This window comes from Uloborus diversus, chromosome 8 (assembly GCF_026930045.1).
Source record: "Uloborus diversus isolate 005 chromosome 8, Udiv.v.3.1, whole genome shotgun sequence".
NCBI lineage: Eukaryota > Metazoa > Arthropoda > Arachnida > Araneae > Uloboridae > Uloborus > Uloborus diversus.
In genome coordinates this window covers 86461553-86480713 of record NC_072738.1, presented here as the reverse complement: position 1 = coordinate 86480713, position 19161 = coordinate 86461553, and the positions used below count along the sequence as shown (strand labels likewise).

At 32.2% G+C, this 19161-nt stretch overlaps 1 protein-coding gene across 1 annotated transcript; it reads left to right on the top strand.

The window, feature by feature from the left end:
• Positions 1-112: 112 nt before the first annotated feature.
• Positions 113-17573, top strand: LOC129228463 (RPII140-upstream gene protein-like). Its single transcript, XM_054863144.1, has 5 exons — positions 113-417; positions 2588-2754; positions 11009-11097; positions 11207-11274; positions 17419-17573. Exons 1-5 carry the CDS (start codon positions 300-302, stop codon positions 17499-17501), a joined length of 525 nt encoding a protein of 174 aa, XP_054719119.1. The 5' UTR covers positions 113-299; the 3' UTR covers positions 17502-17573.
• Positions 17574-19161: the final 1588 nt, after the last annotated feature.

The following is a 19161-nucleotide window of genomic DNA, read 5'->3' as shown; positions in this document are numbered from 1 at the left end:
TGATATTATTTTTTTTTTCTGACGGTGCAAAACTCTATCATTTAGCGCTGATTGCGGCAAATATAGGAAGCTGCTAACGTACATGGCGAGGCGGTCATTGTAAAAGCCGGTGGTTAAGAGCAGTGATTTTTATAGAGTTCAAAACAGAAACACACACATGTGTTTCGTTGGTTTGAGCATTTGTTGTTTTCAAAATTGGAGGCCTATGAAATATTTACAACATTGATTGTCAGTCATGAATCTTGGGAGTATTTCGATTCGATGGACGCTTGACAAATATTAATATTATATTAAACAATATGCAAAACATACTTTGCGTCGCTCGTTGTTCCAATGAACTTGAAGAATTTCGACAAAATCAAATCAAAAAATTACTATCGAGTGAAACTGGTTGGGATCGAGTTAAAAGAATGTACAGTAAAGAGTAAGATTTTCATTCATATTCTGAGATTTAAAAGAAAAAAAAAAACTTCTAACCGTAAAAAAAGCTTTTAACTAAACTTTTTTTTTTTCATTTTCACTTAAAATATTTCTTGCATTGATTTGCAAATACATCTGTTTGTGTGACAAAATATAATAACTAGATATTTATTCATTTTTATTAAGTTCATCTAGCTTATTGGAAAAACATGGGATATTTCGATAATTGGGAATTTGGCGATCTTCCTTCATTGGCGTCAGTGTTTGGCTCCAGCTCCTGCGCGAGAGCTATTTTTATTTGCAAATCAAAACAAAGAGATCGGAAACATCAACTCACATAGGGCTATTCTAAATCAGCAGGGTTACCAAAATAAAATTATTTACACCAAAAATGAGACGACCGCGTGAGATTCCCAATTATCGAAATATCCCCGAAAAACCAGTCAACCTTGACTAAAAGTTGAGCAGAAGGACAAATGATACCAAATCGGTAAAAGTAAAGAAATTGCAATATATGCTTGTTCTTGTTCATTTGAAAACTGGTAAATTATAACAAGGGTTCATAACTTCATTAACCTTTTCATTGCTGGTAACTTTCAATGCTAACTCTTTTGAGAATACAGTAGTGCAACCTATTCCCAATTGCGGAGAGGACCAGCACTGGTTCGCAGAAAAATTTGACACGTCCGGGTACGCAGAGATTTTTGCTCATTCAAATTAAATAATTATCTTAATTGAAAAAAGAAAATGCCATATAATATAAGAATCTTATATGCTATCTTTTACATGAATTTTGTGATTAATTTTCATAGTTTTCTAAGATTTTTCAGCAATGTAATTACGTAATTATTAGGATAATCAGAAGGGGGGGGGGAGAGAAGGGGCCTGAAGGGAGCCCAGTATTTTCAAAACTAGGGATGAAATATAGAAGTAAACAATATGATGGGGGGCCCTAAAAAGTCATTTGTGACCGGCCCAAAATTTCTATGCACGTCCCTGACAATAATTACTTATTTTATTTGTAGCATGAAAATATTTTTTGTTACAAAGTTCTTTTACACGAAGAAAAGATATATTTATTAATTGATACATTTTTTATTATTTTGTAAAACATAAAGAAAACCCCTCAGCTGTTGCAAAAATATTTCACGGTCCTAACGTTCAAAGTTTTTTTTACTTTTTTAAAGAAAATAAACCTTACCAGTCCGTAAAAAAATTCACGTTTTTAACTATTCAAAAATGCAACTTTTTTTTTTTTTTTTGATTTGGCAAAAAAAAAGGGGGTGGGGGGAGAAGAACAACCTTGCTGCTCAGTGAATTGTTTTTCAAAAGCTTTTGCCGATCCGCAGCTCAAAAAAGGTTGAGAAACGCTGCCCTAGAGATGGCAGGTCCCTAGAAATTTCCAGGTGTGCCCACCCAGAGGAGGATCATGGTGCAGAGTGCAGCATTAAAATTTTTAGGTAGGGGGGTATTTTTGACTTTTTTTTTGGGGGGGGGGCCTTGCGATATTTAGGGGCACCTTTGCTCTTAGGATGTTGGGCACCCTTGAAATTTCAATGCTATTAGTATATCTTAACCCTCTGACGGTTTCTGAGTCATAAGTAAGATGTGTGAAATTCTTCCCCCATGAAAAATATTTTTTTGAGTAACTGGCCATGTAAATCAAGTGCCCTTCCTTCTATCAATGCCTAGCTATTACCCTGCGCCTTGGACCATTTGACAATGAACATTTAGCATCAGAAAAATGAGTGTAAAATGCTTTTGAAACATGCTCAGTAGGGCGTGAAAAGACGTTCAAAAACCATCAAAGAGTTAAAAAAAGCAACCAACTGAGGTATAGTGCAAAATTCAACCACTACAGCTGTGCACAGAACAGTAGTCATAGGCTTGTCATAAACACTGTTGCAGTTAGCAAAAATGAGAAAGTTAAAGTTATAAGAATAATTTCTCCACTTCAAATGAACCAGGACTCGACCTTTTATACCCCTAATGGTGGTTTTTAAATTTAAAAATCAATAGCATTTGTAAATTCGTTTGCTTTTGAAAATTTACATTTTTTTGTCTCTAAAAATTTTATGAAATTTTAGGAAAGTCTAGATGATATGTTTTGTTACTAAAATTGTTTTTATAGTGATTTTTTTTTTTTCTTTCTCTCTCTTTTTTTTAGTCAGTATGGTTTCCATAAGTCCAGAATTGAGTCAGATTGTATGGAATTGCACAACAGTTTCTCTTGTTGTTGGATTTTACGGAGCACTTTCTCACATGCAACAGGCTAAAACAGATCATCTTCGAAAGAATGTTGCATCAGTTTTTGAAAGCCAGCATTTAGCAAGGGTAATATGACCATGTACTAAATTTGTGTGAAATAACTTCATGCAGAAAAATCAATCCTTAAGAGTTTGTCCTTTGATGCACATAAATTGATTTTTACAAGTTCCCTTTACTAATTTCTTATTCTAGCAGTTATTCATTAATAATTTAAGCATTTTAAAACTTGCTTTACACTGTATAAAAATGTGTCTTACCCATCATATAAGGAAACTTAATGTAATTTTGACAGTTTTTATCAGGGTTCGTACGCCCTTGAAAAACCTTGAAAAGTGCTTGAAAAAAAAAAGTTCATTTTCAAGTGCTTTGAAAACCTTGAAAAAGTTTTAAAACCTTTGAAAAAAGTTTCTTAGTGCTTAAATTCTCTCAAAAAATCAATTGTGCTTAGAAGTTTTAAAAAAGTATTTCACCAATGCAATTTTCTGAAACATGTGTTCAGTATGCAACATCGCGAAAAATTGCTTCCGTGTTTTGGGATTTCAATCCTTTTGCATCTTGTAAATATTTTGATGTTTTTTTACAACCGAAAGATATTTTGACATATGGTACCTTAGATTAGTTTTATTTTTTTTTGTTTAATTTCATTAATTAACAAAGATATTAATTTGGAAACCATGACAACATTGAACTTACTCGGGTTTCGCGGAAAATTGCTCTTGTGTTTGAAATTTCAATCTTTTTGCATCCTGCAAATATTTAAATATTTTGGCTAATCAAATGTTAGTTTCGCATATGCTACCTTAGATTAGTATATTTTTTGTTTAATTTTAATAAAAAACAAATTTATTTCATGGGAAACATGCCACGTCGAACAAACCTCAGACTTTGCGAAAAAATTGCTTCTCGTGTTTGAAATTTCAATCTTTTTGCATCTTGCAAATATTTAAATATATTCTCTAATCGGATGTTATTTTCATATTTGCTACCGTAGATTAGCATATTTTATGTTTAATTTCAGTAAAATATAAGTTTATTTTATGGGAAACATGACAACATTAAACTTAATTCGCGAAAATTTGCTTCCCTTGTTTGAGATTTCAATCCTTTTGTATTTGTAAATATTTTTATATTTTTGGCAATTAGTAGTTATTTTGACACTGCTACATCAGATTAGCTTATTTTATTTTTTATTTTAATAGCTAAAGAGTTAAAGAATGTATTACCTTGGTCTTGTTTAATTATTTGCTTATTTATTTTTGCAATTTTGAATGATTATCTTTACCTAATTTTTGGTCATAACAGATTTTTTAAAAAAAATTTAAATTTCAGCAGTTGAGCACCTAACAAATTAACTTAAAGTTTGTATTTTAAATATAAAGTTGATTTATATAATTTTATTTATAAGTACATCATTTTTTTATGTCTGCTAAAATAAATAACGTGTATAACAGGGGTGGTTGTGTTATGATTATTCACTTGAAATCGTGTGTAGTGTTCGTTTTTATACTTTTACCTCCCTATATCTCCAATTTTCCCCTTTTCCCAAGGCCGTATCCAGAAATTATTTTCAGGAGGGGCCCGGGATTAGCACATTGCCCTAACACACACACACACACATATAGTATACATAGACACACCAAACTCATAAAAATGTTAACATAGAAGACTTTTTGTCTCTATTTTTAATGATTCCACTGTTTGGACTGTTGTTATTTTATTTTAATTTCTTATTATTTTTCTTATTCACCTTGTAGTGGTAAGGATAACAGGAGAGTGTCCCTTTAAGTCGGATGTAGAACATCCATAATTTCAGGGGGTCCGGGAGTTTTTCCCCGGAGAAACAAAATAAAAATTGCTTGCTCGACAAATAAAGGAAATTAATGGACAGAGAGGAAAAACGAGAGAGGAGAAAAGAGAAGCACCCAGTCATCTGCTCATATCGGCTTTTAGTGAAGTTTGTTTTTGATCACTAACCCTACTCCCCCCCCCCTTTTTTTTTTCATTTAAGTACTACAGTAATTAAGCCCTACAGTATGAAAATTCTACAAAATAGTTTAAAAGAAATGGTGTAGACATTCAGAAAATAAGAACAGAAGAGTAATATTCTGGCCATTTGGACAATTCATACTTTATTTTCTTGATAAGATACAAAATTCAAGAACTTTTCAAGGAATTTCAAAAACTTAAATAATTTTCAAAGACTCTCGAACAGTTGAAATTATTTGAAGCTCTTTATTTACACTTTTCAGAAGTTGATTGTACAGTCTTACAAAATGATTATAACTTTGTAAGACACACCCGTTTTAAGTTAAAAAATAAATGCAACGAAATATTTATCGAAACAAACTTTTTTTTTTCAAATCACAAGTAGTGCAGAAAATGAAAGAGAGTAGAGTAAGTGTTATTTTTTTTTCTCATACTTAAGGTATTAACAGTATGCAGTAGAGGTAAGGAAAAAAAACAAGCAATAACAAAAGAACTTCCATGATACTGAATTCGGCACTAAATAAATGCAAGACATGAAACATATCAGTCACAAAAATGATCTTGAAAATTATGCTACAAAAACGCGAGAATCGTGATTTTTGCATTTTTTACTCAGGATGTATCAAGGAGCTGAATTTGGCACATTTAGGTAACAAGATACTCGCCTAATCGGAAAATAGGGGCCCAGCCTTTGGGGAGTCCCCAGATCGAAATCGGTACAGTGTAAGTTTTACTAGAGTTATAGGGGGGAGGAGGGCAGGATCGTGCACAGAGGGGAGAAAGGACACCTGTTGGCCCGGGACCGAGCTTAAATGGGACCCAATATTTTTAAACCTGGGGTTTGAAAATATGGGTAAACAATATGGAGGGGGCCCAAAAAAGACATTTGTGACAGCCCCAAAATTTCTGTGCACGCCCCTGGAGGAGGAAGTGCACAGAAGTCAGTTTGGTAGACTTGAAAAACAACGAACTGACAAAGGGCCTGCCTTAACGCTGGACTGCCCTGAATTGAATTGGAAAGAGAGCAGGAAGTCCTAATTAAAGGTCTAAATTTCAAGTGTGCCTTGCGGCTTAATGAGCACTAGAACTGCTTTTTCTGTATGTCTTCAAAATATTATAAATTTTGAATAGTAGCAAAATTAAGAATAAAAAAAAACTTTGTTATTTTCCTTTTTTGACATTAGGAATTTAAAAAAAAAAAAAAATAAATAATAAAAAAAAAACCTTTTGTTTTACGGTACAAAACATTTTGGGTTTCGGGGGGGGGACCCGTCAGGTCCCCCCTCTGGATACGGCCCTGCCTTTTCCTCAAATGTTCAAAATTACTACTTTATTAAGGTTGTGGGTACTTGGAGCTTACTGAAAGAGGCTTTAATCAGCAAAGGGGTAGATAGCTTAACGAGGGTCATTCATCTTCATTTGGATCTAATAAATTGACCAGTACCAGCCTAGCTAGGCCCAGTGCCTGTTGCTGGTTATCAACAGGCACTGGGCATGGTATTTCTATGCAGAATATTTTGACTTAATAAACTATTTTATGAATTGTATGCATAGCAAAAGTTATTGTTGTACATATGTATATTCAAGTAATAGGGGGCTTAGTTTTAAAAATTATTCCCCCCCCCCCCTTGCCCCATTTTGCTCTTTGAAACTTTCAGGTAATTTTTTATGAACTCACAAATCACAATTACACCTGAATATTATTGCCTTTCTAAATTTAAATTCTAATTTCAACAATAACCCATTTTTTCCCAAAATAAAACTACTTTTGTCATAATATATGTCAACTTCTTGTGAATCTTTTCAATTTCGAAATATGGCTCTATAAATCTGAACTTGCACATTTATTGTCTATTGCAAGTTAATCAATGAAAGCTGAATAGGCTCAAGTTTGCATTCAGAGTATTTATCACTGCTTAAGCTGCTTTTGTATATTTTGAGGTGTAGAGACTGGACTGTGGACTTTCATAAACTTTTCTTGCTTCCTAATTTTTAAATTTACTCGAGGACAGTTGAAATGCCTTATTGGCTGAACAGCTAATAAATACATACAAATAATTGATTTGCATACTTATAAATGATTTGCAAACCTGATATTTTTAGAACTTAATAGTGCAAACTGAAATAACTTTCTGGGTAGTGTTTTTGTCCTAACCGCCCTTATAGTGTAATAAACCACTGTATAGATATTGGAAATAAATGTTGAAACTGGGGGGGGGGGGGGGGGTGACTTCAAAAACTCCTCTCTGGCAATGCCATTGAACTTGGGTATTTTAGTTTCTTCCCATAAAAGTTAAAAGCACTTATGAAAGTTTTTTTTTTATAAAGTATTAATTTGCTGATTCTAGAAAATATACAAACCTCTGACTGCTGCAACCTTTAAAAAACCTCAAAATTAAACCTCTTAGTATCTGCTTCTTTTTATGACCAAACTTTTCAAACATTTTCAGAAAAACTTTCAACGCAGTAGATCTTTCATCAAAACGTCTCTCGTTGTAGAAAAAGCAATTTTGTTTTCCTATACTTTTTTGTATTATTGCCTTATTTCTATGTGTTTGTAGTAAATGAAATCTGCATACAATATTTTTAGTACAAATTTTGATATTGCCTTGAAAACAAAATTTTTTACCTTGAAAAGTACTTGAAAAGTGCTTGAATTTTTTTTCTGCCTAAAGGGTATGAACCCTGTTTATGTATTGTTTTTACAAGTACCTCAATGCGACTAAGGGCGGATCCAGCATCTGATTTAGCAGACTATCATTATTAAAGCATGAGCAAACCAGGGCTGGGAAGATGTTTTAGCGCCCTGAGCAAGGTTGAGGTTACGCAATTTTAGAAAAGGGGATTTAATTTTTTTAAATAATAATGAGTTATTTTGCTGGAGTAATGGAAAGTTTTTATCACTATCCATTATCTTAAAAAAAATTTAGTTTTTTTTTTTTTTTTCAGAAAAATTCTTTACATATTGAGTTGTAATATTTCTTCTAGAAAAAAGTAAATTTAACATCAACTATGATTCTTGATTAAGAAACATGTGCAATATAAATTACAATACAGTAGAATATCTTTATAACGCCAACATAAAAATGCACTACTTTTCAGAAGTAAACTAAGTTTGTCAATTAAAAAAACCTTTACTCTATTCTGCCTTTTAAGTATAATACTGTAGCTAATTTCATTTTAAGAGTTTTTAAATGATAATTAGTGTAGTAGAGTCAAAAATTCTAGGTAATTAGGGCTTACCTCACCTCGGATTACTGAAAGCTCGGATTATCCGCACCTTTTACTTCCTTGTATAAAGAAAATGAACAACTGTCCTTAAGAAATTTATCATGCAAAATTTAATCTAAGTTTCCATTTTAATTGCGTCTAAACAAGTTCTGACTTTAGTTTTTCTCAATATCCGTTCGTATTTGTATGTGCGAGGTAACCAAAAGTAGCCAAAACATACATTTTGACTGTACCCAAATCCATTTCAGAATTTTGCCGTGACGTATGTATCATGTGAGAGCTTGAGTATGCATACATCTTGGATTACACAAAAATGGTTAGTGTTGTTGAAAGGTTTAAATTTTGTCTATGCAACTCAAGTAGTGCATCTCCTTTTTTGATTACAATCAGACATTCCAAAAGGGATGTTAACATGTTCTTTATGGCAAATCAAGGTTAATTTTACGTATCCAGTTATTATCTTCAGGCATCTCATAATCTATACCTGTAGTCAATGTATATTTCATGTACTTAAGGATGCTGTTGTTGGAACAAACCTCTCAATAAAGTATTATTATTTACTGTATGTAGCAGGCTTGGTAGAAAAACCATTTTTTTTTTGGAAAAAAAAATGAAAAAAAAAACTTTTTTTTTTTGGTTTAAACCAGGGTTTTTTTTTTTTTGTTTTTGTTTTATACAAATAATGCAAATGTGACAACTAGCAACAGGCTCTGGTGAGCCCAGCTAAGCTGGTCCTAGTCAATTTACCAGTCCCCAATGAAGATCAATGGCCCTCTTAAAGCTATCCACCCCCCTGCTTATTACCGCCTCTTCTGGTAAGCTGTTCCAAGTGCCCACGACCCTACTAAAATAGTAGTTTTTCCTGATTTTTAAGTTAGAGTCCTGAGATTTAAGAAGCTTAAAACAATGACCCCTCGTACTGCTTTCTGTGCATAAATTTAATCCATTAACATCTTTCATTTTGATAAATTTAAATAACTGAATCATGTCCCCAACGACTCTCCTTTGCTCCAGGCTATACATATTACGCCTATTAAGTAAGTCCTATAAATTAGTTCCAGATTGTTCTTGTAAATACAGCTGTTATGCAAACCATTAATCAAGCAATAGTGTACTATGATGCACTTTATTTTTATTATGAAATATATTATTTGTGAATAACACTGTATGTTAAATTCTATAATTTGTGCTGTAATACTCATTGTTGAAAAACTTATTGCAATGTGCAAAAAAATTGACATACTTTGAATATAAATTTTCTTTAAAAAATTCATGGTCCAAAATAGCACACAACATCTAGTCCCAAGGTGTGCGTTATAAAGGTCTTCTACTGTAGTACAAGCATTCAAGGTTAACTAATATTAAAATAACAATTAGAAAAACAAAAAGAAAGAAAATCAAATCAACCATGGCCAAGAACCTTTCAAATAAAAAAAATTAAATTAGTCAGTAATAGTCAGTCAATACCGTTTAGAGACTACAAAGCCATAGACGCGCAGCTAAGCAGATACATACACTAAACTTGTAACCCCCAGGAGGTTTTTTTTATAACTTTGTATGTTTTTGCTTCGAGAGTTGAAATGAAAACAATCTGTCCTGAGATCAATCAACTTGGATCTAATCCCCACCCTCCCTTCCTCCAGAAAAACCATAAAACTGTCCCCAGCATGTCTTTTTCCACAAAATTTTTAACTCATCCAGGGTCTAACATTTTCTTTTTGTTACTCTTTCACTTGTCTTTCTGATTTTATAGATTGATTATATTTTTATTTTAAAAACTTTACATCTGAGAAAACTCAAAAAAAAAAAATTAAAAAGAAAAAAATTTCATTTTCTTCAAATAAAAACATTTGTAAAAACATAAAAAATCCAAGAACTTGGTAACTTAGAGAATATTAAATGTAGGCCTTTTTTGGTTTCCCCTGTTACCTGGTGTTCTGGGCGGTTGTTCACCTTGGAGTAGACAAATCAAAAGGATGTAATTTTTGAACACAAATCAAGAGTCTGGGGCAATGACCCGATAATTTATCAAAATGAAAGTCCTAAAAGGTTTTGGTCACCTTAATGGGGGAATGGAGGAGACGTGACATAACCTCAGTAAACCCTAAATGCGTATTTGAATGCAACAGATTCATAAACTGTTTTCTTTTTGTCTTAACTTCTAATAACTGATTTTGTACGTGATTATGCTTAAAATATTATGTTAGGCTGAAAAGGTTTTAAGCTTGCTTTGTTATGGTTAGTTTACACTTAGAAATAGTTTCTAAAATAAGTCTTTTTTGCAAGATAATGGTAATTATAATTCCATTTTAGAAATTGTACTGTTGTATTGTGGGGAAATTTTCTTGGAAGTGAGGAGTTTTTGGATGGAGGTCTCTAGTGCTTTTTATCTTACTGGTAAAAACAGATCTCTAGCCAAAATCCAAGGCAGTCAGAGGTCATCTCAACTTAGTCATTAACTAGAGGCCCGGCGCTGAATCAGGTAATATAAATTTTAGCAGGGGGGGGGAGACAAATGGCTCTCGACCAAAAGCAGATAGTTGATTTATGTATATGTAGTGGTGTCACTACGTGGGAGGGGGGGGGGGGGGGGTCCGCCTCGAATGTCACCCGTCTGAGGATGGCACCCAAAGTGGAATTGCAAGTTTTAAAAAAAAAATTTGAAGATAAAATGCCTTTTCAAGAATACAAATTTGAAAAATTTCCCTTCGAACCCCTTCTTTTCCACTCCACATCAAGGGAGTGTGTATTTTACTCAGGATTAGGTTTATATTGTCAACACCTCGACCTAGTAATTATTTTCTCTTCCAAAATACTGAACCCCATTATCTTTCTCTGTGTGCGAGGTACGTTTGACACAATTAAGGGGACATCAATTTCACCCCCCCTCCCCCCCCCCCCCCCAAACTTTTTTGTCCTCTCGACGGCCAACTGTATGCATTTCATGTTTATTTAGAACTTTTTTTTTTGCATTTGTAGGGGACGGGGTTGGGGGTGTGACACTACAAATCACATGAAACGTATTCGATATAGAAAACTGATTGCTATTTTTTTGTTTATATATATTTAACTAAAGTTCATTACTTATCTTATTAAATTTCAGAGAAAACTTCAAGATACAATGACTCTTTCGGGAATAAAAGGAGGTTTTATGTATGCACTACGATATGGTTCTTTTAGTTCACTATATTTGTAAGTTCTTTGCTAATTTCTATAACTATCTTGTGTTTGTATAATTATTTGCAACATTAATTTAGTCACTTCTGTATTTTTTTTCTTTTTCTTCATAATGAATTAACAGATTATTGACAATGACAGCAGCTAACTACAACAACAAGATAACAGTGTGGGAGCATATAGCTAGCGGGAGTAAGTAAACTCTAAATTATAAATAATATATTTCTTTATTGGTTTTGGCAGTTGTAATTTGTATCTTGCTCAATCCATTCACCCAAATGAGACTTTAAAGCATGTATTTGCATTTCATTCCTGGAATTTTAAACTTAAGATTTTAATTTTTGTATATTTGAGCCTAAGGAATATGTATCACAATGTAAAATATGCTGAAGTTTAAAATTCCGAGAATAAAGTGTAAATATATGCGTAAAAATGTCACACCCTTACAAATGGATGAACAATCTCTGAGCCTGATGGGAAAAAAAACCTTCTGGTGTTTTTCCTACAGAAGTTAAGTTGAAAGTGCATGTAATATTACAAATATTTTTCTAGCTCAATCAATCCACTGCTCCCCCTCCCTAGAGGGAAAAGAACTGATGTTAAAATGTAAAAAAAAAAAGAAATATGTTCTGCAGCCGGCCTGATGTCCAGCTTGAACTCGTAAAAAATATGCAATATCCAGCTACTGTGATAAAGTTACATCTCTGTTCTTTTTCCTATTTTTTTTTTTTTTTTTTTTTTTGAAATGCTAAGTTATACAGTATAAGCAGTAGTGCTTGATAGATTGTTATTTGACTGTAAATGTACAAAAAAAAAATTGAATAGTTGGCATTTTGAATTCAAATTATGTTTTTTTGCAATCACGAGCTTGTGTTTGTGTAGTGGTGTGTGTATGTATACACGCATGTGTAGGCATTCTTGTGTGTGAAGGATATGGACGCAACCTTGTGCAATGACGCAAAGGATGTAATGAATGAAATATAAAGTTCTCAAACTATTGTGTAACGGTTACTCGTCTCATCTGCGCTAATTCTATATTAGCTACCAGTTTGTTGTGCACTCTTGGCTTCCTTAAGAGGTTTTCCATCTCCAGCTCAGTCACTTTCCTATGCTGGGCTGATGAGTGCTAATAAGCATGAAACTGCAGTCCTCGACTGGAAATGACTGAGCTGGTGGTGTATTTCATGTAATTCTGCTTTAAGCCCTGGCTATTGGGCGGTAATTTACTGAATATACCATGCCTTTACCTTCCAATCCTCGAGTTGAACCGAACCATTGCTTCGGTCACTCGTCTGATCTGCGCTAATTCTATATTAGCTACCAGTTTGTTGTGCACTCTTGGCTTCCTTAAGAGGTTTTCCATCTCCTGCTCAGTCACTTTCCTATGCCAGGCTGATGAGTGCTAATAAACACGAAATTGCAGTCCTCGGCTGGAAATGACTGAGCTGGCGGTGTATTTCATGTAATTCTGCTTTAGCCCTGTCTATTGGGCGGTAATTTACTAAATATTGTGTAACTTGTTTCATATTTTTGAGACTTGTAGTTCTTTCATGTAACCATATTCCAATCTATTTAAAATGAAGCTTTGTAGGTCCTTAGTTTCTCTCAATTTTGACCCTTTTAGCATTTATAAGTCCTAAATTTTCTTTTCAAGAAATGAGTACAGTGCTGAATTTAAATTTTGCAATGCTAAAGTGCTATATCCTGTGTAGTGGGGAAAACATAGCTATGCTATTTCATGTAAGTTTTGTTAGTGTGTAAAAGCTTCTTCGACAAATGTTGAATCTGATTTATTCAGGGTTCGTACGGGTCATGGAAATCCTGGAAAGTCATGGAAAAAAAATAACAGAATTTCAGACCTGGAAAAGTCATGGAAAATTGAAATTTTCATTGAAAGTCATGGAAATTTATTTCAAGTCATGGAAAAATGTCCTGGACAAAGAGAAAGGAACAGTAGCTGAAGGAGCATTAGAAATCTTGAGTGATTTAACAGTATAGCACATAAAAGCTATTAAAAGTGGAAAATTGAACGATCCAAAAATCAAATCTGAATTTTGAAATCTCATTGCATCCACTTCTGTCGCAACCGCTTGCCATTTTGTGCGATGTGATTTTACTGCCTGGACATCACATATTTTGAATCTTCTGTTATTTTTAACACTTCTTATGTTTCATATTCCGTAGTAGTAAAATTTCACGTTCTTAGTTTTGCCACGCCCACTCAAGAAAAAAAAAAAGCAATTCAATTGCATGCAAGTTCGATTCCATCACTCGTAAGGGACTTTATTATTAAATTTATCAGAGTTTATCTTAATTTGTTGAATATTTTAGAAAATAAAGATCTTAAATCAGGCGATAGAATACAGAAAAGAAGGAATTCTAATGCTCTAAAAACAGTAGTGCCCAACATACGGCACGCAAAACTAATCCATGCGACCCACTGCTACGTTCAATGTCGGGAATTAAACGTGCTCTGGAAATTCTGAACCTAATAATTTATATGCATTTGAAAATATTCAAATTTGTAAACAAAACAAATATACTTTTGAATCAGAAGATTGATTCATCACTGAATGTTTTTTTTTTTTTTTTTTTTTCAAAAAAGATCTGGTTTAGATACATAACTAAACTATGTGGCTTTACTTTAAAGAACCAAAATACTGTCAAGTTACGTAGATGATTAAAGGCACTGTTGACACTAAAAAGTAACTTTTGAAGCGAATTTTTTGAAACTTAATGATGACTCATTCAACCTTTGTCCCATTCAATATCATTTTGCCTGTTAAAAAAAAAAATCAGACATTTAAGCATCATCATATTCGCTTTACTGCATTTTTACTTTACTTAAATTCACACAATGAAGACAAAATAAGAATAGTTCAGTTTTTTAAGTGTGCACTTAAAAAACTAAACTATTCTTAAATTCACACGATGAAGACAAAATAAGAATAGTTTAGTTTTTTAAGTGTGCACTTATATTTTTTCCATTACGAGTAAATGTTTCAATGAGGCTTTGGCATTCATATAGACGTTTTGCTAATGCTCATTTCCAAATCTTACCAGGTTTCAGATTTAATAGCCCTATTCTCTTCGTGTAACGAGGTCATGAAAATTTTCATTGAAGTCATGAAAAAGTCTTGGAAAAGTCGTGGAATTTTTTCATACAAATAGAGTATGAACCCTGTTTATTGTATGAATGCTTCGTCAGCTTTAGTAACACTTATACACAAAGCTGTGTCCACAGTAGCAATTCTTCGATTTTTCGGAACCGGAGCTAAACTTGAAGCTTCTGCCTTTACCCACCTTAATTTTGCTAAAAGGTCATTGTTATCATATTGTTTTAAATCCTTGAAACTGCCTATTTTTACCAAATTTATTGTGGGAATTTTTTTTTTTTTTTTTGTCTGTAAAGTGTTTCTTTAATTTGTTCTAAAGAAAATGATATTCTTGTGGAGATGGGATTTTTCTAAAACAAACTGTATACTTTCATGTACAGTTAACTCCTGATTATCCGCGGAATAAGTTGGCGTGGAAACCGCAAATTAGGCAAAAACTATGATAGTGCATGCAACAGCATAAAAAGATCAATAACAATCTCATACAGTGAAACTACAGCTAAAATGATTACAGTCAGGGATGAGATTTTCCTGCTTTTTCTGTTGGCTTTCAAAACCTTTCCTCCTTTTTTTGCCTCTTTGAAGCCTTATTTTTCTCACAAATTGGAAAGGGATACAATTTTTTTGAATTTTCAGTTTTGTATTCTTTTTATTTTTCCCCCTTGAATCTTCATCCCCTGCTATATCTTCCAAAAACCTATGTTTTAGAATCATGCCAAACAACATCAAACACGTGCTGCGCCGAAAGTTGTATGCCTCGTTTGAGATTTCAATCTTTTTGCATCCTGCAAGCATTTCAATTATTTTTAATGTTGGGTATTTTTTTACTTTATGCTACCTTATATCTGCTTATTTAATTCATCATTTCAATAATATCTTTATTTCTTTAATTAATTTTAGAAAAAAAAATTCAAAAGTCAATCAAAAAATGTGGCATAGCACCCACAGTCTCAAATTTTATTGAAACATTGGCATGGTTACTTTTTTATGTACTTAAGAAAGTAAAAAATATTCATGGTGAATCTCAAATGGTTTAGGCTTTACAGCCTGTTAAAAGTTTTGGGATTTCATGATTAAATGAGGCAGCTGTAAGTTGTTCTTTTGATTACGAAATCATATTAGGAAGTTTTTAAAAAAAAATAAAGGGTTCCAATGCAAGGAAAAAGATAACCAATTGTTTATATGTATACATATTTATTTTCAATTCTTACTATTAAAAGTATGTTCTACCATCTAAGGAAATTTTAGATATTTCCTTTGTTGTAAATTTTTACTTTACAAGCAGACCTAATTTAAAAATTTATGTTCTCCACTCGTTTTAACACTAAACTGAAATGTTTTTAATAAAAGAAATGCATTTTTCTCTAAAAATGTGAAAAGTTGACACTATTGTGTGATGCAGCTAAGATTGACCTCTGGCTCCCTCAATCCTTTGTTCAAAGACTCAGGGATTAGAAATTGTTGCCTCTTTTTCAAAATTTAGATTTATTTAGGAATAAAAACTCTTGCAAGAAATGGTACAATGCAGCAAATAGTACAAAATTATTTTTTATACTTAATTAAATATGTATTACCTTTAAAACTGGTAAATTAGCTATTTTTTGTTGAATTTTTGAATATCATGGCTTCTAGGTTCTATTTTGATGCGGTTTTGGATATCATCCCTTTCACAATTTTTTTTTTTTTTTTGATTTCCTCCTTTTTGCTCTCTGATCACTCTCATCCTGTAATAGTGTATGTAAAAAAAGCATGTAAAAGCTGGAAAAGGATCGCTCATTATTGCAAAACAGATTACACACATATGCGAGCAAGTTGTTGCAAGCAGATTAACTGCAACAGATCAACCTAGGTTACACCAAAAACTTAAAGGAGAAGGGAGGGGAATTTTTTCTAGTCAGGTTTTGATGACCTCAAAAGCTTTGATGTCATTGGAAAGGAGGAGGGAGGAAGCAATAGGAATGTCTAAAAATAAATTAGTACTTGTTTAGTTAAAATGTGTACTTTTATCTACATTCAGTTAATCATTGCCAATTTTTTTTTTTTTTTTTTTTTTTTTTCAAAGTGTGAAAGACCCTGTATAAGCCACCCACGGATTATTGGGAGTTTACTGTGCGTAGTAAAGTAGAATCCCAAATACGGAAAAGTTGAAACTTGGCACTTTTTTCCTTACATTTAAAATTTTTGAAACTGTCAACCTTTGTTAATTACTTGTTAAAAAACATAAGTACTGTTAAAAAACATAAGTACTAAAGGCTTTTTTTTATGTTTCTTCTGTATCATATATTAGCAATTTTGTATATAATCGTGCAGTGATCTTTTAACGTTTTCGCTTTTTGTGTAAGAAACTTTTCATTTTATCATTTATCTTTACTAATAATAAATCTGAAAGTCTCTCTGTCTGGATGTCCGGAGGATGTCTGTAGGATCTGTGACGCGAATAGCGTTAAACAACACAAAGGCACAAAGTTAGTTTGTAGCATGGGGGTGTGCACCTCCAAGCGATATTTCAAAAATTCGATGTGGTTCTTTTTCTATTCCAATTTTAAGAACAAATTATCATAACGTAAAACCGTAACATGGGTACAAGCCAATTGGCGAGAAAATTCACCATACTTATTTGTAAATATACAGGCAAACCAAAAGACCTTTTAATTTTTCTATTACGGGCAAAGCCGTGCGGGTACCACTGGTACAACATAAAGCATATTGAGTAAAAATACAAAGCTATTTTTCAGTAAAAATATGATTTTTATTTATATCGATCAGACATCATAATGTTCAATAACAAAAAACAGCATTTGCTGATCATACATAACGTTGATGGTTTTTTTCTTTAGCATGCCAAAGAGTATCATTGAGACTAATAAAGAAAAAAGGAAATTTGAAAACAATAATCAAATTTAGAAGAATGTACTAAATATCGCAAAATATGATAATGTTTGCTATTTTTTGGAATTTGGATTTGAAATCTGGAAAATTTGGAAATCTGAATAAGTTGTGGTCCATAGCATTCCAAATTTATGGTCCTATACTGTATTTTATCAAAGTTAGAAATGCAATTAATTATAGCCAAATTTGTTATATGACACTTTGATAGAAATAACAATAATAAATTCATTTTAACAAAATGTTTTCAATAAGACGAAAGAAAGAAGATGTTTTGCTTGAATTTTAACTGAATCAAAATAAGGATCACATGTTCATTTTTTATCATTTATAGCACTATTAGGAAGTATCTTTAGAATCAACTATGGACTGAAAGGAATGACAGCTGCTGGAGTAACTGGTGGATTCCTTGGGTAACATATATATATATATTAATCAGTACAATTTTTGTAAATATTTAAAAAAAATTATGTCGAAGAATTTGTATGTGGCCGTTCAATGTCTAGAAAATCTATAGCACTTATAGACCAGTATTTTGGTACAAAATACTTTGGACTATGAGAGCACCTCAACGCATTTTTTTTTTAAAGTTAAATTATTGTTGTTGTTTTTTTAAATTAATTTTTATACTAACAGCCTAAAAAGAGTGACAAAATTCTCACTTTACTTAGCATTAATATCATTTGAAAGAGTTTTTTTTTTCTGCACAAAATGAAATGTATTTCAAGGTCCTTAGTGTTTTAATATTTCAATAAATTAGAAAATTATTCAACTGCATTTTATGATAATCAATATTGAGCATGTTTGGCTGTATATTCCTTATGCACAAACAAACCGCATCTGATACAAATTTATATATGATTTTATAACAAATTGATTTATTTATATTCTCAGTAAGGGACTCAAGGGTCAATTATGACTAGGCTTGCCAGATTTCTGAAATGTTTAATCGGGACACCAGAATGCCCCTCCCCTCCCCAGCGTCTACACATTCCTAGCTGGTTTTTAGAGGGTAGTTCATTCTCATTGTTTTAAAAAAAATGGTTACTAATTATAAGCCTGAACAAAGGGTAATAATAAATAACACAAGCAGATAAATGTTTTATTTCTTACATGTTACTATTTATAAGCTATACTTTAGTAGAAGAAACACTTTGAATAAGGAATAACACTTAGAACAATATTTTGGTTTTAATCATGTAAAAATCCTCATAAGCTGATCCGATATTAATTTTTCAAGTCAAAGTTTCAAATGACAAAGTAATTATCCTAAATAATCTTTCACAGTTAATTATTTTTATGCCTCAGTTGCCAAATCAATTTCCACTTTAAAAAAAAAATCCTCATTTCTGCTTTAATAGTGCTTAATCAATGCTTAGAATGTGAATTTATATTAAACTTTTTGTTCAGTACATTTCTGATCCTGTGATGGCAGAAAATTTAACACAAGGGATCATTCACTCCTATGGATAACTCTCTTCTTCATCATTTTTCTCCGCTTTTTGTTTTATGGAGTTAATCGATTTGGCAAGTGAAGCATCCAAATAATAATGCTAATGCTTAACTTTTTATAAAAGTTTTGGTCGCTGTGAAAGAATAGATATCAGGATAAATGAATAGAACACACCCTTCAAAAATATGTGAATCCAACAGTATCTGCTGCAATATTTCGGGAAGCAAGATGACTGCACCACAATTGGATGAAAAACTAATGTCAAGAAAATCGAGTCAAGAATCATAAAAACGTGTTTTCACAACAAAAAACAAAAATAATTAGCCATTTAAAAAAAATCATAAATTTAAATGTTTATTCTTTGAAATTTCTTCATCCTAAATACTTTTTTCAATTGCCTTTAAATGTTCTTTAGTATATAAAATACAAATAATTTACACTGTGCTGTTCATAATTTTCATTTTTTGTTTGATGTTTTGCATACTAATAGAATCAAGTAAATAAGCAGTATTTTTTTTAAATCTCTTCTGCTCTTCTCCTTTAGCCTTTTTGTGGATTGTCTGTGATTTTTGCTAGTTAACAGTTACCCAGTTTACTGTATTTTCTTTTACTTACATAATCGAG